The 24,986-nt window shown below is 40.2% G+C and overlaps 2 protein-coding genes across 3 annotated transcripts; one reads left to right on the forward strand and one right to left on the reverse strand.

Annotated features, from left to right (window-relative positions):
- Positions 1 to 629: 629 nt before the first annotated feature.
- On the reverse strand, positions 630 to 11,434 carry mpp1 (membrane protein, palmitoylated 1). 2 transcript variants are annotated; one of them, XM_034889214.1, is made up of 12 exons: positions 11,085 to 11,434; positions 6,634 to 6,762; positions 6,366 to 6,444; positions 5,768 to 5,853; positions 5,583 to 5,651; positions 3,615 to 3,811; positions 3,405 to 3,508; positions 3,219 to 3,299; positions 2,883 to 2,963; positions 2,603 to 2,805; positions 1,972 to 2,046; positions 630 to 1,879 (listed from the first exon to the last, which is right to left on the reverse strand). In XM_034889214.1, the coding sequence occupies exons 1-12, from the start codon at positions 11,205 to 11,207 to the stop codon at positions 1,703 to 1,705; spliced, it is 1,404 nt and encodes a 467-aa protein (XP_034745105.1). In that variant the 5' UTR covers positions 11,208 to 11,434; the 3' UTR covers positions 630 to 1,702. The 2 variants fall into 2 exon arrangements, with proteins under 2 accessions (XP_034745105.1, XP_034745106.1); XM_034889215.1 differs by having other exon boundaries at positions 6,634 to 6,756; positions 11,082 to 11,433.
- Positions 11,435 to 17,024: 5,590 nt separating this feature from the next.
- tmlhe (trimethyllysine hydroxylase, epsilon) lies at positions 17,025 to 24,593 on the forward strand. Its single transcript, XM_034889224.1, has 7 exons — positions 17,025 to 17,397; positions 17,474 to 17,650; positions 21,216 to 21,495; positions 21,659 to 21,778; positions 22,457 to 22,693; positions 23,969 to 24,107; positions 24,304 to 24,593. Exons 1-7 carry the CDS (start codon positions 17,241 to 17,243, stop codon positions 24,433 to 24,435), a joined length of 1,242 nt encoding a protein of 413 aa, XP_034745115.1. The 5' UTR covers positions 17,025 to 17,240; the 3' UTR covers positions 24,436 to 24,593.
- The last annotated feature ends 393 nt before the right edge of the window (positions 24,594 to 24,986 follow it).

The raw sequence follows: 24,986 nt of genomic DNA on the forward strand, positions 1-24,986 counted from the left end.
ACATTCACATTCATGCCTGTTGTGTAGTGTTTGTCTTGTCTCCAGATGCTATCTGCAGAACTCTAACCCTGTTGGAGTATACTGATGCCTTCAGTAGACAAGAGGTGTGAATGTAGCAGACCAGAGTTTTGGGAGATAAAAACTGGAATCCCAAAATCTTTAAGTTTTCTGATGGATTTTTTTTTTAATATGTTCTGTAAATCTCTAACTTTATAGTAATTCATTTCTAGTATAATTTTACTCTTTTTTTATTATTTGGCAAATTTTGGACATGGACATTGTAGGTCATAATAATACTTCAATAGTTTTCTTCGTCCTGTCTTTCTGAGTCTTGGGACAGAAGTCAGGACATATAGACAAAAATGAAATGCTATTCAAATTTGAGGATTTGGGAAGATCACACATGCACATCTGTTTGCAGCCACTCCAATGTTTCACACACCACACCAGAAATGTATAGTTGCTCTATGTTTTCACCTTCATTACTCCATGTGCCTGTTCAGTTGTTGAATTTATTAGTATATATTGTTTTAAAAATGAATATTAAACAGCAAATTCATACAAATCAAATGGTTTCAGGTGCAATTATTGGTGTACTTGAAATGACCTGGAATGAACAGAACACAAAATATTTTTCACATGATATATTTGGATTTCAATAAGTATACAATTCTGACAATGCAACGAGGAAACTGTGCAAATAAGTTCTGGATAGAAGCTGTGAACAAATTCATTGTCATGTATAACCTGTTACTATTTCCCTCACGCAGTGGATGAGGGAAGAAGTGTAAAGTGTGGGAGCTCCAGCTCAGATACCCAAGTCTTTATCTATAATTGATCATAGACTTGCTTGAGGCATGACGTCTTTTGAAATCATGCCCCCACAATTCTTCTGCTCCATAGACCAAGTCTAAAATGTTTGAAAAAAATGGTATGGGAGTATGGATTATTCTGAATCACACAGACAGCAAACTGGTGTTTTATGTGGATCACTAGTCGCCTATGAAATTTTCCTGTTGACATAAAACTGCCATAGTTTTCCCTAAGGGCTCAGGAGAACAAGTTTCCACATGAAACACAGTCGAAGCAGTTGCAACAGAGCTGGGAAATTCATTTTTTTGTTAAAAAAGTGCCTTTACAGTACCCTATGAGGTATCTAATTTTGATGAGATGAGACAAGTGAAGTTGTCAATGACTGACTGAAAGGAGTGGAGTAGATAAAACACGTTATGGTCGCACGGAGTTACACACACAATGTATGAACAATTTCATGGCGCAATCTAGAGAACAGAACAGAAAAACAGACAATGAATCCAAAAGATAATGCTTTGCGTGACACAATCCTGTCATTTAAAAAGGAAGGATTTCATTCACAGTTGTGGTCCTATTTTGCATTTGCTCATGTTCCAACAATCACAAAAGGTGTGCGGCACCAGAACTATCCCTTAGCTCGTCAAAAGCCCGAAGCACCAATGTTAAAACAACCAAGCCAAACATCCCTGGTGAGGGTCTCAAAACCTTTCTACATATTGCTTTTTTTTTTTGGGATGCATTTGTGCACAAATAAATCTCAGTGACAATTAACATTAACCACAAGTAAACCCATACACACCTGGGACATCACTACCTTGTGATATATTGCACTGCTTTTTTTTGTTTTGTTAGACAAACAGAAATGTATTATACCGGTGCCAGACGTCTGTCAGTACACCCATGATACAGGCACCCACTGTGGCGTGGAGATGGCACGCTCCATGGCCTCCTCCACCACTTTCACGCTTTCCTCCACGTCGTTGTTGACCAGAACCACATCAAAGAAGTGTCTATATGTGGTCAAAATGGCGTCCGACTCTTTCTGGATCATCTGCAGGCTTTCCGTCTAGAAGGCAAGACACAGAGGGTTAGCAGCTGCCGGCCGATCGAGTCTGGTGTTTCATAGTACTCGAGTGAACTCAGATGAAGATTTAGCACCTGGGCGGCTGTGTTGGTCGGAGCGATGAACACCACCAGAGGTGCAAAGTCAGCTGTGCGCAAGACTTTCAAGGTCTGCGTTCAAATGTTGAAGAAAAGAAAAGAAAAATGTATTAGACTGATCAACCACAGGAAAACAGCTAGAACAGGGATTCAATTTACAAGGCCACCTACACCTACAAGGGTTCTATCTATATAACTACATTTCATTACACATATAATTACGTTTTTAGGGTAATTTGAATGTTTTTGATAAATAGAGGCAGACAATACCTTTATGTCTCTACATGGAATCTGCACTACACAGTATATCAATGTAGGTGAATACACATTTTACTTTCCCAAAGACAGATAGTAGGTCTAACTTTAATTTATGAATTCCTATGGCTGTATACATTGATTTTTAAATAATAGAAATATGATTAAACACTTTCAATGTCCCACGTTAACCTGCAGCCAAAGCAGCAGAATAAGAGCTGTTCCAACACTCGGTTTGTGTAGGTTAATCTTGTTAAAATGTTTCAAACTGCTAAGACACCTGTTAACTTTATGTATAAATGGTAGTACAATTTACCTCAAACACAACCATTCCTTTCATATCACCTCTCCAAAACAGCCCGTGAATGCTCACCTGTGGTTCTATGTCCAGCAAGGCGATTTTTTCTTGCTCGTGGATCTTCTGGATGGTCTCAATTTTGGTACCAAACATATTGCCCTGGAAGCTGCCGTACTCCAGAAGCTCATTTCCAGAGACGCACTTGGTCATGGCTTCATGGGAGATGAAATAATACTCGTGTCCATTCTCCTCCTCCTTACGTTGGGGTTTGGTGGTGTCTGCGTGGAAGGTGAAACACTTAGCCAAAGGAGGACTCAGCCAACCTGATTGTTCTATTGTAAGGACAACTACTTACGTGGTGCAGGATAGGAAAACTTCTCAGGGTATTTAGTCAAGAGTGCATTTTTGATGTGACTCCTTCCTACGCCAGGTGCACCTAAACAGAGCAAATGTGTTTTTTTTTTATTTGTATTGACATTTCAATTAAACCTTAATGTTGAAATCTTTTCTTGCAGAGAAAAACACACAGAATGAAACTACCTTTAAATTTGTTTGAGGTTTTATTACAGATCTGTACATTGGCAAGATTTGTAACATGCTTTGATGACGTGCATCAGTATAGCTGTTCAGACATGTTTTATGATATCGTTAAGAATTTGATGCCACTAATAAATAATGGAACTGAGCCTACCAATAAGCACCAGGGTTTTCCTTTTAAAAGCAGGGAGCTGAACAACCTCCTCATAAGAAATCACGTCCAGCTGATCAAAAACTGCAACAGAAGGGATTTTGGTTTAGACAAACCCACACTACAGCACAACTGAGTAAGAAAAAGAAAAGAAAAATCCAGGAAACATGATTCCAGTGATCCACCCACTTGAGCTGTGTTTAGCCAGGTATTTGTCTTTGCACTTCTTTTTTTTCCCAAAAGGGCTGCAGGACTGACTGCCCTCTTTGGCCTTGCTTTTACTTGCCACCCTCCTGCAGCAGAAAAAAAAAGAGATTCAAGTTTAGCTCAGCTTTATGCTAATGCGGCGAATAATATTATACGTCAATCTTCGTCAGATATTATGACAGAGCTGTTTACCATTCCTGGAGCTCCAGCGAGGGAATCAGTCCAGCGAAGTCAGCAGCAGTGCTCTCCACTCGGCCCTGCCACCAGTTCGGATCCTGCTTGTTGATAATCTGAATGATGTCACCAGTTTGAAACTTCAGACCTGCCTCTTTGCATGGGATGAGATCATCCTTGGCGGGGTCATAGTCAAACTGGGCCCTCATGTACATCTGTAGATTAGGGGTACATATGGGGTATTCACTTTTCTGGAGAAAAGAAAACACTCATACGCAGTATGTATTTGGGTTTACTAGACATTAAAGATAACCTTACCAATGTGTTCAGTCAGCTCTGAAAAGGTATCTAACTTTGTAAAAGTCTTTTAGCTAACATTGTGACTTTGAGAAAAAAAAAGAAAACATCTACAGTTAGTCGGGGCGCTATGAAGACTCTTTCTCCAGTTTTAGAATTAACCTATTTTCAAGTTATCCCAAATGACATACCGCTGTGCCAGATGCTTGCTGAGCATGACTGTCAGCAGATATTTTGCAGGTCAGTAAAATAATAAAAAAAGAACACTTTCTGTCAGTCAAATGTTGGACAGTCATTATTTACTCTCTGGCTTTTCAGTGAGCTCAAGCAAACGCTTGAAATTAAAAGTACAACATTTTGTTGTTCTTCAATGTTTATGCCGCAAACAAGTGGTACGTCTCGCATTTATGTTCAAAATATCAACCTCAGTTCTACCGCCACTGCTCTTATGTGTATTTCTCCATTTAGCAGTGCATCAGAAGCTGCTAACAGCTTGCTAACAGTGCGCCAAATCCACACGGATTGTTGTAACAAGAGCTTAACTTTATATGACTTCAAACACATACCTGCACAGAAATCTAAATGTACGCACTAAATAATAAATACGCACATTGGGACTTTATATCACACGTATATTTAGATTCTGCAAATGTTAATTGGTAAATTCCCCCTTAAACATAATGTAATGTTCATGGTGTGATCTTGGACAGCTCAATTCATAACGTGAAAATTAACTGTTTTCTCCCAGTTCCACACGCAAAGTATAATTGATCAAATACTCATCTGCAGAAAACATATGAGAGAGTAAACTGAAGCTACTTTTCTCCAGAACTTCTTCTAAACATTCAATTGAGCAGCGGCATCCAGTTTGTTCATGCTGATTCATGTGATCCAGAGAGATCAGATCAGGTACAAACCTTTCCCAAACTGTCAAAGATCCCAGCAGGAACACATGTAAAATATTACTATTGTTAGTGGAAGTAATACAAATTTGTTTTTGTCCCCCAAAATTACTCCAGTGGAAGTTGTACACAGACAACATGAAAACAGTACATAGTAATATTTACTATGCATGGAAAAAAAAGAGTATTAACTACGCCAACATGTTAATGGACTATAAGGTTAAAAGTAGACCGCCATCACTGACCACAGCAAAGTCGGAACATGCTGCAGTGATAAACTGAAGTATTAAGACTAAGGATGCAATGTGTTTCTTCATTAAAATAAAACTATTGTATACTGTGCCACAGACTATTGTTATGCGTGGTTTTATCAAGCCAGCAGTGTTGTGGCCAGTAGATGGCAGAATGAAACACACTACCAGAGTGGTTCAAGTCTAACTAGCAAAACTAATAAGAGTGAGGTTTGCTTGTTTTTTAATATTTAAACTTATTGCATAGTCACCTGAATTGTTCATTGACTAACAGAGGATTCACCTAATAAAGAACAAAATCATTTGAACAAATGAGTTGTAGAGGAAGAAATGCAGTCAAAACCCATCTTTGTAAAAGTCGCCACTAGAAGTCACTACTGGATCTGAATGTAAGTAGAGCCAATTGTCTTGGTTTACTCGTGCACATTTCAAACACTTTGGAGAGAAGACATACTGTATGAAAACAAAATTTACCAAAATTTGTTTAAAAACCCCAACTGAGTGCATAGTCTGCCAGACGCGTTATATATTATTACCTCACAGGCTCGGGATCGACTCTGCAGGTTGGGGACGATCTTCATTGTGACTACTCCATTGGTTTCTTTCTGCGTGCAAAGATGACACAGTTTAAGTCATATCTAGTTGCATAAAGTGCAATCCTTATATACATAGTTGCACTAACTTTAGAGCCAAAAATCAAAGTTATGAGATAACAACCTACCAGGATCTTCTGGAGCTGATCTACACTGTGGTCGGTCACACTTTTCCCATTGATTTCTTGTATTTCGTCCCCTTCATGTAAGGAACCTGTAGCGAGGAAGACACCAGGAAAAGTGTAGTGTTGTGTTCAGTGTCTGCATGTATGGTCGTAATATGTGCTAGCAGCTACTGAAGTCATATGTATTCTCCTTAGAGATTGGCTAAAAACAAGAAATGCGTGATAGCCCTGTATCAAAATGGCTATAATTGCAGTAGAAGTAGATTTTTACCAACAATTATAATATTGAATGCCAGTCCTAATCCTCAAATGATAGCAGACAAAATGTAAACATATGTGTTTGAAAGATTTTAACCTGAACAGTTTAAGTATGGTTTTACAGTTTGGCTTCCATAGGGCCTGAGAAATATTTAAATATATAATATGTAAATGATCTGTTGACCTCCTCCAGTCCAAACAGATGCTGATGCTAAAATAGATTTGCGGTGAATGGGACAAACTGTGGCGCTTTAGTGTAGAGAATTTTCTAACACATACACACACCAGGTCGTCACACTTGCCTGCTAACACTCAAATCAAATCAATAAATGGGATTAATTACCTTGCCTGTGGACCATGCCTCCGTGCAATATTCTGGCCACAGTGCACCTCTGTTTGTCGTTCAGCTTCAGCGTGACCCCCTGCAGACAAAGAGCACGGTCGAAGAGGAATCAGCAACACACATCTAAAAATAGAGAACTCTGTCTGTCTGTCTGTCTGTCTGAGTGGCTGTGTATGTATGTGTGTGTGTGTGTGTGTGTGTGTGTGTGTGTGTGTGTGTGTGTGTGTGTGTGTGTGTGTGTGTGTGTGTGTGTGTGTAGATGGTATACCATTGGCTCTGAAGGATTCTTTTCAAATTCTACTTCTTTCATCTTGTTCAGTTCTGTGCCATTCAAGTGTCCAGCACTACCGTTAGTGTAAACCTCAGCTCCCTTATCTTCATAGGTTTGCATGGCAGCCTGTTGAAAAGAAGAAGAAAAACATATCTTGTTTTATCCCACACAAAAATAAATCATCTTTCCTAATAATGAAAAGAACAACACAGTTTAACGCTTCCTTTAAGCAAACAATTAAACTCAGTTCATCTGGACAGAGCCGATCAATATGACGGACAGTGTTTCCAATAAACTGCAAGAGGAAGCTTTTTGCTAATGTGTGCCAACAGGCGTGTTTCATTTGCAGTTTCAACATATGTTCAAGGTTGAAAATTAACCCAGTGTTATAACACCTCATTAGCCACGTCCAGTGATCTGGTCCACCCGGTCCATGTGGTCATGGATACCGCCGGCGTCATCAAAGAGTTGCATTGCGGTACGGCAGCTAATTCTAGCGTTGTGATTGGAATAGAAATCAAAGAAGAGAGACCAAAGACTGATAATGCGGAATTATACTGGGCTTCTGTCACTTAAATGAACCCAAAGACTAGTCAAAAAAACAAGTCCAAAAAAAATATCAATAGTGTCCACCAATATGGTCTCTTGTCCCGATCATCATTAAAGAAGAGATCCACATTCTTGTTTTTAAAGATGATGTTTTTCGGCATTTTAGGCCTTTGTTTGATAGGACAGTTTAGCAATGAAAGGGGAGAGAGAGAGAGAGGGGGAATGACAAAGGGCCAGGCGCCCCTGTGTTTTGTGTTTTTATCATGTATCACCTTGTAGCCTATGTTTTATGTAAAGCACATTGTGATTTGTATATGTGATATGTGCTCTATAAATACATCTTACTTTATCTAACCAATAAAGACAGTGCCATTATTGAGGAATCACATTAAATGTATAAGATACCCTATAATGATTCCTGGGACACAAACAGGCATTTTGTGCACAGCACTCACGTACAATATGGACCAATGAATGCACATTGTCAACTAATATATAAATTGGTCACTGTAGTGACATCAGTGACACAAGCACCTGCATCAGCAAAAATTGTCTGCATGGAAATTACACATCAGCACTGCTTCAGCAAAAAAAACTATTATCTATCTTGCAGTGTCAGCACTACAATAAACCAATAAATATCATTATCATCTTCCTCCTCCTCCTCCTCCTCCTCCTCCTCGCCTATAACCTCTGCCCGAAAATACTGCAACAGCGATTTGGGGTAATATGTGTTTTTTGTATCATTATTATCTTAAAAAAATATGTGTGTCACATTATTTGGACTCGTGGCTCCTTTGGAATACTTAATAATCGTTTTGTTAACGTTCCTCCAGGGACTGCGGGAGTCATGAAAGCCAAGCAGTTGTTTATCTGTTCCACCAGATAGTTATTTAACAGCCTGTGCTGTTATACGTCAGGACTGGCCGGTACCAGGAGGGAGTATTTGGACGGGCTCCCAGGGTCAAGCGATGAAATTACATCCTCTAAGGAAAGGAATCTGTAATGCAATCTTGCTACAGACAAAATCCCCACAAACAAATCTATCCTGAAACAACCCATCTCAATCTGCTTTCAAACGTTTTCTCAAACCCTTTCTTAATCCTAACGTTAATCCTATTCTCTCATAGCAAAACTGTATTTTCCATTAAGAGCTGCTCTAAAGGCAAGTAAAAAGGGATTTCGGTGGAACCAAAAATCGTATTGAATAATGACATTTCTATTGTTTTTTTCCCCTTCCAATTTAGAGAAACTATTGCGTGTGCCCATTAAAGGCAGGAATAACCGCTCAACCTAAAAATATTGGGTGGTTTTCCTCAAGGCACAGAGCAGGAGACTTTATTTCCTCTCAACAAAGTGCTGACCGTCAGGACTGAGCAGGAAGGAAAGGGACAAAGGTTAAATGATAAATGTAAAGGCTTTAGCACACAACAACTAAACAAAGCTAACAGATGTCTCGCATTCAGTAGACAACAAAGAGAATTCGTCACCTCCTGAATGCTAACATATTAATAGGATTAGATTTGGGACGGCACTTACAAGTTATTTTTAATTAAATGTGTCTTATCAGAATTTGAACAATAAGCCCCTTCAGCGCTATCACTCACACTATCAGAGTGCAAAGAGATTAATAATTAGCCTAAAAGGTATGACAGACTGTGTCCCAATCACTGGTAACAATCAACACGTGTTGTTACTGTAAGCGGGGTCTCAAAGCCCTTACAAAAACCTAAAGTCCAGTCCTGGGGGTGGAGAGGCAACAGGCGGAAGGTAAAAAATGCATTCAGGAAAGAGAAGAGCACCTCCTGTTCTGGATTTGGCTTCATCAGGAAGTAGATTGAACAGAGAGTGCATTTCTGTAAGCCAATGTCTGGATAAAACAATACGCTATGAAGATCTACACTATTGTTTTACATTAGCACCATGACAGACGACATGATACAAGCTGTCTCTTTCTCATCGGTTCTTATTTCTCTTGAGATGATTTGCCTATCACGCCAAGGAATATTAAATCATAATGCTTTCCCACTTTGGGATATTGGGTGGGTCCCCTGCCAAAAGGCAACCGCGTATTGATATCTTGAAGGAACACAGTAGGAGATCAATATTTGACCCATATGGGAATGGAAGAATTTGGATACGTTATACAGATACAGCTGGGAGGGCTGTACTGAAAACACCCAGTTTGGGTCTCACATGCTGTAAGCCTGACTTGCAAAAACTGGTTTTGGTCTTAACGTGACAGTGATAAGTGTGGCAAAAACAAAAAGTTGAGCAGTTGTCCTTGAACTGAAATGCAGGAATGACCTATGTCTGTATAGGGTGAGTGCACAGTGACTCATGAGAACCTGGATTAGTCTCTAGAGGAGCAGAACAACATCACTGAGCTGGAGTGTACAGAACAGAACAGGCCACTTCACTTCACTCATTTTTAGAACCATAAAACTCAAGGAAAACTACCTGGGGTTGCAACTAACGATGAATTGATTAGTTGTTTGGTCTAGAAAATGTCTCAAAATGGTAAAAAAAGAAAATGTCAATCAATGCTTTGCCAAAGATATTCAGTTTACTGTCAAAAAGGAGTGAAGAAATTAGAACATATTTACAATGAGGAAGCTGGAATCCGAGAATTTAGACTTTTTCCCCCTGTAACAAATGACTCAAACTGATTAATTGATTAAAGTTGGCGATTAATCTAATAGTTGACAAGTAATTGATTAGGCTAATCGATTCTTCTTTGCAGCTCTAAAAGAATCCACAAGTTGCAGTCAATCAGCCATATGCCATGTAAAATATACACTCGTGTGGTGCAACACGAGCGACATTCATCACTGCGGTCTGCACCGGGAGATAATGGACTATGTGACCTCACTTAGAGACACTGATTTCACAAATCAGCCCGAAGCAGAAGAACACGTTGACACGATTGTAACTCAAGGCTAATGAACTGCAAGCTGCTGATGTCGGGAAAAAGGAGTTTCCTCTCTTCACCATGTCCCTCAGCATCTCAGTGCTGACTTTCCAAATTCCCAGAAGTAGTTTAGGACAAAGAGTTCCCCTCCGTATAACTGGCTGTCATGTGGTGGCCGAGGATTTAAGTTACCAAATCATTTGTGGTCCCACATATCAGCTGTTGGCCAGCGTAAAAAGGCAAAGTCAATGGTTTCGCAACATCCAAGCTTAACACTTCCCTACTTGTCTTCCCATCGTCCTCTTCTTCTTTCCCTACCCTGAAAACAAGTTAAAATACCTAAAATTTCAACGTGATGCATGTAGTAAACAACCTGCCTGGTCTCAGCTGACTGCTGCAACTAATTCATCAGCAGCAGCCAAGCACTTGCTGTAGGCAAAGTTACACAACACTGTTAACTTTATCCATCTCATCTGATATAATATTGCATAACATTTTTCACAAAATAGGCCTAATAGTATGATGTGTGGCTACTTTAAGATGGCCATACTGTCATAGTATGGACTTATTCCAACACAGGTAGACATATGGAAAGTCTGGCATGTGATATAGCCTTGTTTACCCAATTCGCCAACTGATTCCTGTATGGGGGTAGGGGGGTGGGGGGGGGATGCAGAAGTGAAATTGCTAATGTAATGTCTAATGGGATCCACATAAGGCTGACTGAGCAATACTCAGCAATGCAGTGGTTACTAACACACCGATGCTGATGATGATTTGAGAAGAAAGACATACTTGCAGCCTATTAGTTCTTTGTTTCAACACATGTGATGTCAACACGAGCGGGTCTGTTGTCAAGGATCAAACATAGTCAGTTACAGAAAAAACACCTCATGTGTGCCCCATCTCTGCTTCCCCCGGAAGCGTTTTTGCGTATAAGCGTTATATCTGAAGAAAAAAAAATGAAAGGTAAAAAATGACACCCTACCTTGTCAGACTTTGGTTTATTTTGGAGGAGCTTCTCCAGGTACAGATCGGAGAGGGCTGTCCGGACGCTGTTAACCGACTCCAGTATGACCGCAGGTTCGTTTTTATTGGATTTTAACGTCATCTTTCCGCTAGCTAAAACTGTGAACCCGATGTGCCCCCCGCTCAATGTCCTCAAGAGGCTGGCCACAAAAACCGCTGATAAGGAGCCCTGACTGTGAAATAAGTCACTATCTGAGATAGAAGTCCAATGTTTTTATCAGCAGCAGGTAAAGTCCATGAGATATGTGCTGCGGGGACACCGCTGACAAAGCAAGTAAACATGTAACTGACTGCTGCGCTGCTTAGAGGGGCAGGCTTATGCTGCCTTCAGGTACGCCCTGTAAACTACCAAATGCAACTACTTGAGTTGTTTGTATCAGCGTGCGTTGACCTGTTTTTACAAATCACAATGGAGCGTGTAACAGGAGTTGTTTTCTGGTTTTGCGGTGCCTGTTTTTTTTTTAGGCCCACATTTGCCTATTCTAGCTTAACATATGTTCTTCATTGCGGATGTATCTTAGGCTACATGCATATTTAATACTTTCTATCTAGCCTATTCATACAGTAGTTAGTTGCCTTGCTCTGTTGTAGTCTTTTAATTATTGTCTACTCAGTTTTTTCACCTTTTACAATTTTCGATTTCACAGTCTGCTCTAGCCTTATTGGACTTATCATTCAAATCAAAATTTTCATAAAAGTGTAAGAGAAAATATAGAAACCTTAAATATTTGTATAAAGCATCGCTAACGTTTGTAGGACTCCTTAATGTCACAATTAAGTTACCTTCATATTTCTCACAAACCTTTACATTTCAAACAGTACTTGAATGCGGCATTACCGCAGCGCTCCCTTCAGAGGCGACACTCCCATTGGACTCCGTTGTACGCTTTTTTTCTCTCAAGACGTTCATGGCTTTTGGGCTTTTTCCCGCCTACTTATGGGATACGCAGCCTCGCGTAGTTTCAAACGTCTGTTCTACGATAATACATCGGTCCCACTGCGTTGGATGTTATTATCGAGTAACTTCTGAGGTAGGTTGATTAAATAGCTACCTCTTTTGAATTGTCAACTGTCTATATTTTATCAGAGGCCTTTTATGATGTACACTGATCTGTATTTGTATGTGCACAGCGTAAAATATATGTTTAACTTAGTAGACGACCGATTTATAGTTATAGCTATAGTTTAGCTCGAATACGCCAGTTGTGAAGGTATCTCCAAGGGTAAAGTGATTAAATAGCTACGCAGTTTGAATTGTCCCTTTATGATGCATATACCTTTCTTTATTTGTATGTGTACAGCGCAGTTATCGGGGGATTCGGGGCTGCACTGAGCGGAACAGGCTAAGACGTTATCCGATTGCAGTGCACCTAACGGCGGACGGCTCTGGTGGGAGAGACCGGGGTCCCTCGGTGTGCTTCAGGCCTCTGGGAAAATGAGGCGCAAGACAGGAGTCATTTAATGCTAAGTATTATTGTTTTCCCACCGTGTTTCTCTCTTCTTAACACTTATAACACAATATTAATGTCTGTTCCTTCACTTTGTTCTTGTTAGACACACACACACACACACACACACACACACACACACACACACACACACACACACTTGTTGTCTCACTCATTGTCTAATAAAAATACTATTTCATTCCTTCATCCAAGCGTAATGAGTTGTTATTCTTTAATATATTTGACACTTTGAGTATGGCTTTAGTCTTAAAATTATCATGTTGTGTAGTCACCTGTGACACTTGGATTGATTATCAATAGTTAGGCTATACTTTTAATATTTTAATGAAATCAAACAAGATGGTCCATTTATCAACTGTATAAAATATTTATAGTTTGACTTAAGATGGTAAATAAGCAGCTTGTGTTTTTTTTTTTTTATATATAAACACATTTGAAGATGAAGCCTTATCTGTTCTAGTACATGATGTACATCTGTACATAAAAGACCTGACAATCACTGGAAGTAAAAGGTTTTAAACTTGTTGTTGAGTGATTGGTTGGCCTACATTAATACATTTATAGTGTTTTTATAGTAGTAGTAGGCTACTAGCAACCCTACCACTCCAATGTTAAAATTGACATATACAAATAATGCAGTAACAGTGAAAGAAGTACATGGCTGCTGTCAGTCCCGCAGAGGAATGTGACAGCGCGGCGCGTGGTTGGAACTATACAGGCTTACATGGACCACGTGACCCCCCTTCTTCCCGCTAGTGAGATCAACGAGTGTCGCAACTCTGGCCTGATGACAATCTCAGGCTTCAAGGAAGCAAAAATAACGGTAGAGGTGTAGAGTTCTCCGTTATAAACCACCGCGCCGGGTGCTAATTAACAAGTAATTAACGGGAGGGCACTCATTGGCAAATTAAGTCCCTATTAACAGAGATCTTCAATTTGGGGGCCACCAAATTATTGGTAACTTTTAGAATATTTTTTGCAAAAATTATCCAACATATTATTAGCAAATATAAATTAGCATTGATGATAGGTTCAGGGGCGTAGCACAAAATTCTGGGCCCTTTAGAGAGTAATTCTGTATGGGCCCCACAGTTATTCATTCTAGCCTTTTGGGCCTTTTTCACTTAAGGGCCCTGGATACTCAGTCCCTTTTTTTTTTTTTTTTTTTTTTTAAAAGAGTTTTAAGTTTTTCCGAAATACAGGTTATAAACAGTAGGGATACATTATTAGAGAGCGAAGAAGAAGGAAACAAACAGCAAACAATTAACAACTATGAGACGTGGCATTGCCATCTTTAAGGGAGCCATCCACAGAAACGTTTAACCCGAAGGATTTACTGAGGCTCATGCAATTTTAACATTAAAAAAACATGATTTATAAAATCAAGAATTATTATTTGAATAGCTTAGGATACTATTTACCAAAAAGGTATTTACTGTATAAAGGTTTTAGTCTGCCCTACATGTTTTTTTAGGCCAAAATTCCCATCCCATGTATTTATCTGTACAGATCAATAAACCAATTTAGAAGCATGCATTCACTTTACTTTGACCACAAGGCCTGAGTGATATAGAAGCAACATTTAAATATGAAAATCTGCTTGTTTTCTCCTATTATTGAAGTCCTGTTTCCTGTTTGCTTCAGATTGGAAATTTACATTTGCACAACCTGCACTTTAAGCTCCTAAATAACAAAAACATGTTTTTTCAACATGATCAATGACATGTTCAATACCGAAAAGGCCTACTTGTTACACTTTAAACGTCTAATCTGTCATTATTTATGATCTTTGTTCTTCTGTTGAACTTCCTGATTTTTTTTTGGGACATCCCAGTGTGTAACCAGAAAAGAGTGTAGGAGGAATAGGAAAGATGTATTCAGCCAGGTGTTGAGTGTTATCTCTCTGATTCACAGCCTATTTCCAGAAAGGAATCCAGAGGGAGCAAGCATGCAGGTTTATCTAAACCATAGCGGGGCGGCCAGTAGCGTTTGACCCATGTTGGTCGAGTCCTGCAGCGGCGCGGGTTTGAATCCGACCTGCGGCCCTCTGCTGCGTGTCATCCCCCATCTCTCTCCCCCTTTCATGCCCATCCACTGTCACTCATAACAAAGGGAAAAGCCCCAAAAACATAATCTGGGGGGGGCAGTAGCTCAGTCAGTAGGGAGTTAGGTTGGAACCAGAGGGTTGCTGGACCAAGTCCCCATATGAACCAACGTATGGTGGTGGACTGGTAGCTGGAGAGGTGCCAGTTCACCTCCTGGGCACTGCCAAGGTGCTCTTGAGCAAGGCACCCAGGAACCCCCAACTGCTTAGGGCGCCTTTCCATTGGAAGCCCCCCTCTGACATCTCTCAATTTAGTGCACATATAGGTACTGAGCATGTGTGTGTAAAAACAACAGAGTATAAATTGTAATTTCCTCTTGCAGGATTAATAAAGTATACATTATTATTATTATAAGTCTACCAGTGCCTGCAGCCCCGCGTGAATAAGGGTTAGCAAGCTCATGGCTTCACTTTTGCCTCAGATTCAAATAGCCATCATGTTCCCATAGTAGAAACAGCCGTTCATGCTGTCAGGTTGGCAGCACACACTACTTTTGTCTCAGTTCCAGCTGATTTACTCTCTAATTGTCTCGTGCCATCCATCACCTCACATCCAGTTACTCACCCTTTGCCTGCTAGTTGTCCTCAAGGGTCCCATCTCTCCTGCAGTATTTCCTAGATGATGTGAGGCACCTCTGCTGAAACAAAGACCACTTCCGCTGACATCATGAAATACCACACCCCTACGTCGTAAAACATGCAAGGAGTAACTGACTGAGGGAAGAAAAACCGCTTGGGTCCCAGGCAAACAGCATCTTCCTTTACTTATTACCTTTTCTCTTAACGGGAAGAAGTAGACCTACGTGCAATGTTTTTATACTGAATTATTACCATTAATACAGTACTAGTCCTACATTCAAGTGTTTACTTTAAGTGAAGAAGATCTTAAATTGACTTCACATCTGCTTAAGGTGGAGCCTACAACTCTTGCATCATATTTGAATTGTTGTGTGTGTAAAGTCTGAATCTGCAATATTCCTCTGTACTCTGTCAGGTACACTACCAGTCAAAGGTTTTGGGGTCACCTACAATATTCCACACTTCTCCATTATAGACAGAATACCAGCTGATCCGAGTGGGTGGGGTTATGGAAGTTTCTGTACAGCAAGAGAGGAACTGTTTTGGAGTGTGAGACTTATAATAAATGTAGCCTATGTTATAAAGACAGCTGCACAACTAAGTCAAGGTTTGGTCTTTGGTGAGATTCAATCATTCCCTGCAGAGAACAACCAAGTGTGAAGACAGTTTTTTTCACAGAGTTAACGCAGTAACAGTGTGACGTCTTTACGAAATTAAAATAGCATTCCAGTCCTATATCCTGTTTCCCCGAGAGGAGAAAATGACGTGTTCTGCAAAGTATGTCTATCTTACAGACTCCATGGCAGAGACTAACAGAGTCTCTAGGGAAGGGATTTTAAAAGTCATACAACCTGAAAAGCATTGTGAATAATTACATGAATTATACATGCAAATTATAGAAGGATATATATGAAATCATGCTTTAATGTAATTTTCTCATTACAGTCGCTGATCTTGCAATATCTACATTGCCCATTATCAGCTACCATTCATCCAATGTTCCAAAGGCAGATTCTGTTTACTAATCTAATATCATAAAAAAAAAAAAAACTAACTAGAAAAACACTGGAGAAGCCTTTTGCAATTATGTAAGCACATAATGTAATCGGAAATTTCTAAGTGGCACCAAACTTTTGACAGGTAGCGTAGATGTAGTAGTACAGTGTATTCCTCTGAAATAGAAGTACACAGTAAGTCAAGAGGATACAGTAGAACACTTTGAAATGCGTTTGGTGGGCCTTCTGTAAGTTATCACATGGTCACAAAGAGTTAGAGTAGTAACAAATTCAATATTTTATCATATCTAAACAGCGTAATAAATCTATATCTTTGGCAACTGGTAACTATTTAATTTGATCACAGTGCAGTATTTAATATTTAATCATTTAATTTCATTGCTTTGCAATATTTAATACTAAAGACTTTTGATACACTAATAACTATATGATGTTTATAATGCGTATACAAACCCTTTTTTTAAATCTTTCTTACTATTTTATATATATATATATATATATATATATATATATATATATATATATATATATATATATATATATATATATATATATATATTTACACACACATAGTTGTCTCGTTTGCACAGGTACATCACATGTGTATAACGTGACACACACACACACACACATCCGGGTTTTTGGGATCCAGGGAACCACGCATGTGTCAAACTGCTCCACCACAGTCCCACCGGTCCCTGGTGTAGGTTAGGGTCACGGTTTATGAACTGGTTAAACTCTGCAATATATATCACAAGATAAACCGTGCCGTGTTTAAAAATTAATCTAAATGAAGCATGTTGAGACATGTTGTGGGATGAAAGACTCAGAGAAGCGAAGCGCTAAAGAGGCGTATCAATTCAGCGACTGCACGGTGGCTTTTTTTCGGGAAAGAAGGCGGTTGTTGTCGTCTTATTTCATTCTGTTCATCACACCTTGTGTCGACGATGTTGACCATGTTTACAAGGATGTTGCGACCCGCGTTGAAACAGGCTCAGCTGTCCCCTGGAGTCAGAAACGCACAGCTACCATGGAGACACATGACGCACATCCGCGCGTGTGCTGCGCTTTCAGCAACTTTGCAGCCACTCGAACACTGTCTAGGTGAGTTCAAGCACGTTACAACACACATTGGTGAGGCAAAGCTCGCTATTAATGTCATGAATTATGCAATCGTCAGTGGTCAACTACGGAGGGACGGCGATCCATTTGAACTACGTGTGGCTGCGCGATCACTGCCGCTCTGCTGCGTCGTACAACTCCAGCACCAACCAGAGAAACCTGGACACCGGGACTATAGACCTCAACATCCGTCCCGACCATGCAACTCTGCAAAATGGCCATCTCGTCCTTACATGTAAATCCAATTTTAAAGTTGTTCTACCAAACTGAAACTGAACCTCTGGAAATAAAAGGTTGGTCAGGCAAAACATGCCCAAAGTGTTTTAAAGTTATATATTACACCCTGTGCATCCCACAAAAGAGCATCCAAAAGAAGCGCATTGTTATGACACTGTAATAAAGTCATGACATGAGGCTGGATTGCCAACTGGGCACAGGTCCCTAACCCCCAGGGGCCCCAGAGACCCTGGGTAGCTATTTGATTTAATGGATATTGCATAAACATGTGGCTTTGGTTCAAATGCTGCATTACATACCTTATATTTAAGTGTATTTTGTGCTCATCCGGTGCATGTTGTTGAATAAATGTTACAGCGCATTACAAGAAGCAGTTAAAAACAGTTCAAATAACATAGGAGGTGGACTTTTCCCTCTGTGATGACAGTGCTTTATTGGATTAAGATACATACTGTTCTCAGTTTAACTTTAAGGTGTGTTCAGGCAATGAAAGAAGACCCTGGACTGCTTCCATTGTGTCCTGATAATATAAAATAAAAAGATATATCCACACCTAGCTACCGTAGTTGGACACAATGTCATGGTTTCAAACTCAAATTGTTACTTAATTATAATAATAATAATAATAATAATAATACATTTTATTTATAATGCACTTTTCATCAATAGATCTCACAGTGCTACAGGTAAAAAAGAGAAAAATAAAACAAAAAAGAAAGACTAAAAAAAGAAAATAAAGCTATTCTTAGAAGAGAGGATAAAAAAACATCTAAAAGGGACCAAAAGCTTTGCCTTAAGGAAATGTTTTAAGGTCTTTTTTTAAAACACTCCGTGGATTGAGGTGCCCTCAAGGTGTCACGGAGGGCATTCCACAGACGTGGGGCAGCAGCACAAAATGTCCCATCTCCCATTGTCCTGGGTCTGGTTCTGGGAATGTGGAGGAGGTTTGAGTGAGTGGAGCGAAGGGAGCGGGTTGTGTTCTGTGGTTTGATAAGTTCTTTGAGGTAAGGGGGGGCATGTCCATGGATGGATTGATGTGTGAGGAGGGCAACCTTGAACTCAATCCTGGTGGAGATGGGAAGCAGTGGAGAATGGGGGTAATGTGCTCATGTTTCCGCACTCTCATCAGGATCCTAGCTGCAGAGTTTTGAATGTACTGAAGCCTCTGCAGACTCTTTCTAGGGATCCCAATGAGAAGTGCGTTGCAATAGTCCAGTCTGGAGGAGACAAAGGCATGAACCAGCTTTTCGGGGTCTGGGAGGGAGAGAATGGGTCGGAGTTTGGAGATGTTACGGAGGTGGTAGAGAGAGGTCTTGCATAGGCTTCAAAAGTGAGCTGGGAGTCCATTTTTACACCACAATTACTAACTGATGATGAGAGCGGGATGTTGCGCTATTGTGTTCAGTAAAGCTTACATTTTATTTTAGAAAGCTGTAACATTGCACGGCACAATATAAATATGACAGCTACACTGTTGAGAGACTCACAAACCAACCAGTACTGCTACACAGTGGAGTGCTACCTCGCCCTCGGTTTTCTGTGTCTATATTCATTTGCGGCAATTTGATTAAACCCAATTAATTTAACAACATGCACCAGATGAGCACAAAATACACTTAAATATAAAGTCTGTAATGCAGCTTTTGACAGAAAGCCACATGTTTATGCAATATCCAATGAATCAAAGTGCTAAGTTATGAACCTAGGGTCTCTTTCTAGCACCTTGTTCTCCGCCTAATCACTCACATCGGTGGGGCTCCAAGCCATCACACCCCCGCCCTGTGAGAGGCCAGCAGGCAGAGTTAAACAAGTCTAACCAAGAAACAGTCAACTTTTACACAAACTCCTGGGTAGATCAGTGCTTGTGATCGTTTTTTTTAACCCAAATAGTGTTATAAAAACTGTCTTGTGGCAGCAATAGAGGCAGCAATGTTTACGGTTTCCGTACCGTACCGTTTTTAAAATGGGAAGCACAATATGGACAGGCAAATACTATTATTATACGCTTTTAATACCTTAGCAGCCAGTCTGGCAGCTTGGAGATGCTCATGTCTTATCGCTGTGGGTGTCTGTCTGCAGATGCTACTCAGGATTGTCCTGAAGACTGCCTGATGTCTCCTTGTGGGCTGCATGCAGTCTTTTTTTAAACTTACGCATAAGACTGGCAGTTAATCTTACATAAGTCTATATCAACAACGTTCCGCTTCCAGGGTCATTTATTTTGGATATCCGTTACCTTGGGCTTACTTTGTGTTGGCATTTTCAACTCTGGTGGATTTATGAGGACTATGGTACTCAGATCTCTGGAGGGTAAATCCAGACAGCTAGCTAGACCAATCTGTCCAATCTGAGTTTTCTGTTGCACGACTAAAACAACCTTTGAATGTAGTATACATGTTCCACCAAAACAAGTTTATTGTGGAGGCTATTTTGCAGAGACGCCGTTGCTTGTGATTGGTTTGAAGTAATGCCGATAAACTGGAGAACGTTTTCCTCCCAACCCAGAATGATGTGTGGACCCTCCTCCACAGGGCTCTGGAGGAAGATCTGGCAATGGGGGACTAATGTTACAAAAAGTGACAAATAGGGACCTGTCAGCCCTAAGACAGTTAATGATGAACATACTCCTGTGGGCATACTGGCATATACACAGTGTTCGTAGTGTTGCAAATTCAAGGCCAGCTGTATCTGAGTGTGCACATCCATGAACCTCGGCCCTCACAGACTTTCTCTGCTAAATGGTGTAAGGGCTATCATGGATCCTCATGTTTAGGGCTGGGTATCATCATCCATCCATCCATCCATCTTCAGCCACTTATCCGGTATTGGGGCGCACTGAATTTGATACCGGTTCCTGAATGACTCTTTTTTTTCTATACCAATTTTATCAAAATCCATTTTAACAAAAACAAATGACAACAAAATACATTACGGTACAGTTAAGAATTTTATATTAAAACACAAAGCAGACACACGTGAGCCCTGTCTCTTTGCTTAACATAGTGTTTTTACTGCATGTCTAGTCAGAAAGCCAATCAAAAGCATCATTAGATCTTGGTAAAACCATGCAGCGTGCTTATTGGCTCTCTGATGCTATTGAGATTTACTCCAGCCCTACTTATGTTGCACAAAGATCTACTCATTTGCTGTATGCTTACAGTACATATAGTGTAGAGGCCATGCTTTTATTAGCTGTTCCATAATCCTTTACAACCTGATGTACTGCCATACAGAGGTCAATCAGAGTTTATGTTTCTGTTCATGCACATGACACACACGCTTAACACAAGGCCCAGTGAGAGGACAGAACATTGAGATAAGAAATTAGATTCAGAATGATTAAAATGCTTGTGCTACTCTAATGTCCACCTCATTTCAAGTTATTGTGTACTCTAGTGCATTTTACTAAACAACAGTTCAATCCTATTTTTCCAAATATGCTTTAACCTTTAATAAATCATACATCAAGATGAGTCAAAACCAGGTCATGCATAGTATTTTGATGCAATTTCTATTAGATGTACAGTACATAATAACCAATATTTTCTATTTCTGTATCCCAGGGCCTGGGGGCCATGTGTCAGAGTACAGCCTTAGCTGGCTAGCTGAGAACAGCTATGAAGGAAAGAAGCAGGGCACCATCCAGCCACGCATCCTTTGGAATTCAGACATCTATAAAAAGGCAAACATACCCTCTGCCAAATGGGACACGTTTATGAGCTGCGACAACGAAGTAAAGAAGTTTCTCCAGAACTATCTTCTGTACGGGGTCGCTTTCGTAGATGATGTCCCCGCTACAGTCGAGGCCACAGAGGCAGTGACCCAGAGAGTCAGCCTCATCAGGTATTCAGTATTTTTTTTTGGCTTCTTGGTACTGTGACATTCTAATGCAACTATGTTGCATTAACAATTTGCATTCAATGGTGATATTCACAGGGAGTAAAGAAGACGTCCAGCCCTGTCCACTTATGCCTTTATCCGTGCTTTTTGTGTTATTGATTGACAGGGAGACTACATATGGAAGAATGTGGTGTTTTACTTCCGATTTTTCCAGAGGAGACTCTGCCTACAGCCAACTGGCCCTGGACCGCCACACCGACACTTCCTACTTTCAGGAACCATGTGGGTAGGTGCAGCAGAGATGAACTGATATGAAATCTAAAAAAAGCCCCAATGCAACGCAATTGAAAGGATTTTATGTTTGGGAAGCATTAAAACAGACCAACAGTTTTTATTATACTAAGCAGTTTTAATTTGCAACGTATCTCAAAGGATAACTTCAGGTTGTTGTTTTTTTAAACGGGACCTTATTTTCCTATGTTTTTGTGTCTAAGTGACTGATGGGAACAACAATTTTTGAAATTGGTCCGGTGTTAGGCAAGACCGCAGCATTTGGCAAGTTATTGGGCAATTGCGCACCTTCAATTTACATCCAAAAAAGGATTTCTTTTTTTCATACCACTGACATGCTCATATTATTATGCTGTGTTATGAAAAGGATCCCTACAGATACAGAGATAGACCTTTAGTGAATTCTGAAGTGTTTCAGATTAAACATAAAGGAGCCTACTTTTTAACAAAAAGGTCTATCTCTGTAAGGTTCTTTTCTAGAATGTTTTCAAAAAACTCACAAACTTACAATACACAATACATCAGAGCCAGTAGTGGCAGTGGCAAGAACAGCAATTGTCACATTAGTCACTTAAAAACCAGGGAATGGGAAAAGAGGGCCCAGGTTAAACCAAAATTAGCCTTTAAACAAAAGTAGCATTTTCTAACTTGTTACCGCCAATTGCTGTTGCAGAATCCAGGTTTTCCACTGCCTCAAGCATGAAGGAACTGGGGGAAGGACACTACTTGTGGATGGGTTCTACGCTGCTGAAAAAGTACGCCAGCGGTCCCCTGAAAACTTTAAACTCCTTTCCCAGGTGCCCATCAGGCACGAGTACATTGAAAACTCTGCCAACCACCGGAACCACATGACAGGCATCGGCCCCGTGCTCAACGTCTATCCTTGGAACAATGAAATGTACCTGATACGGTATGTCAGCGCATCACTGTGATGTCATGTTACTCATTATTTGTGCGGTAGTGAATTATCAGACATTCAAATTTAGGATTTTAATGTAGGAGTAAAGCTTTACACGCCACGCTATTTAGTTATTAATTACTTCCCTTGTGTGAATAGAATAACAAGGCAAACTTGTCCTTCCTCAATAGTTAAAATGGTTATTTTTTTGCAATTTACAGTATATATTCTCAGTTACGATGCAGTCTGCATGTAGTTCTGTTTAGGTGAGTAGAGAGTGTCCTTCTGGTGCTCTTCAGTTTGGGGATCCTACTAGTGTAAAAAGGTTGAAGCGCCACAGTTTCTTTCAAGCTATTTAAATATTCTATTTCAAAAGGAATTTTCTCTAGTTTTGAAGGTATTATGAAATAACTAAAGGGGAAGGAGTCCCTGTCTGTCTGTCTGTCTGTCTGTCTGTCTGTCTGTCTGTCTGTCTGTCTGTCTGTCTGTCTTGTGATTTTCTCGACAACCATTTATCCAATCAACTTTACACTTTACACAGCGGGTGAATTGCTGAGGACCCAAGGAAGCACAGTGTTGAGTGAGAGCTCTCGAAATCTATGTGACACCGCTGACACGGACACATTGTAGCAAACTCAAACATCACAAGCGTCAGCAATGTCACTTTAGGGATGAACGCTTTTGTTCCCTGATTGACTTGTCCCAAATAGCTATCTGTTAGCTAATGACGTGCAAATTGCCAGGGGACGCGACTATGTCATGGCATGTTGACTGCCAAGGACAGCTCAGAAGCTAAGGAAGTTGTTGAAGCCATTACACAGATTTTTGTTTTATACCTATTCACATGCATTTAATTTAAAATCATAGTGACGCCTATATTCAAATGATGCTGATCATAATTACTGATGATGATGATGATGATGACGTTGGGGTGTTAACTCTATATTTAGACCTCACCTGGCTCAGATGTGTGTGTGTGTGACTAGAGAGAGGAAGGGCAAACTATTTTTCAACCGCATGTTGTGAGACAAACGTTTTTTTTTTCTCTATGTTTAACACAGGTTTAATTATGTTGCTGTTGCAATTGTGCAATAAAGAAACGGATCATTGTGACACTACGAACAAATGCACGTTGAGTTAGTCCTACAGAGGTGCAGTGTCGAGTGAGAAGTTGTTTGGATGAGCCGTTCTAGAGAAAGTTGCGAGCAGGAATACCACAGGCCAGGCAGTCGGCCACCGCACTAGTGTCTTAACAAGCAAGATTGCTGTATCATTTCTCACCAACAGATACAACAACTATGACCGATCAGTGATAAACACAATACCCCATGACCTTGTTCAGCGATGGTACGAGGCACATCGAGAGTTGACAGCAGAACTGAGGCGGCCAGAGAACGAGCTGTGGGTGAAACTGACTCCAGGGAAAGTAAGAAGTTACACTTCTTAAGGAGGGTGCATTCGGAAATGCCCGAGCTAAAAAACTAAAATGTAGAAATGCTTCTCCAAATGTCAATTTCAATGAATTCATCTACAGCTTTAGGATAAATGTAAAGAAAAAAGAGAAGAACGTAAGGGTAATTCAGTGTAATCTAAGGATTGCGTCCTCTGTTTTTTCATTTGAGGTGATCTTCATAGACAACTGGCGTGTCATGCACGGGAGGGACTCTTTCACCGGCCTGAGGCAGCTCTGTGGATGCTATCTGACCAGAGACGACGTCCTCAGCTCTGCACGCTGCTTCGGTCTGCAGGCCTGATCCCGGACATGAACCCCCCCTCACCTCTGTGCCTTATCGCTTAACCTATAGGTTCAGGGTTCATGTATTGTCCTTCTACAACACAGGGTTGCACAACATATAATGCAAGTTGTAGTCCCTTTATACTACACAAGAAAAAAAAGCAGAACAAAAAGAACTATTTTTTATGGGGAAGTAAGGAGGGAGAAACTGAGGTAGCCGTTCTTTAGTCTGCGGATAATGTAAAAGTTAACAGGAACTTGGCATGGGGATTTAGCTTTTTTTTAAGTTTCCCTAACCCTTGTGTTGTCTTCCCGTCAAAATCGGCACTTTTGTTAATGCTTTTTATCAATGTTTTTAACTTTTTCTTACGTTTTCGTCCCTTTTTTTGACATTTTCAACACTGCGTAACACTCTTTGGAATTTATGGTAAATAAACCTCATTGTTAGGAAATTATACAGAAATTAGGAATTATTTAGACTAAAATTAAAGGAATGTATATTGATGGATAATAACAGACTGGAATATGTCAACTTTTACTCAATACTATTTTGAAACCACTTCCATTCTT

The sequence above is a fragment of the Etheostoma cragini genome, chromosome 13 (assembly GCF_013103735.1).
Source record: "Etheostoma cragini isolate CJK2018 chromosome 13, CSU_Ecrag_1.0, whole genome shotgun sequence".
Classification (NCBI taxonomy): Eukaryota; Metazoa; Chordata; class Actinopteri; order Perciformes; family Percidae; genus Etheostoma; species Etheostoma cragini.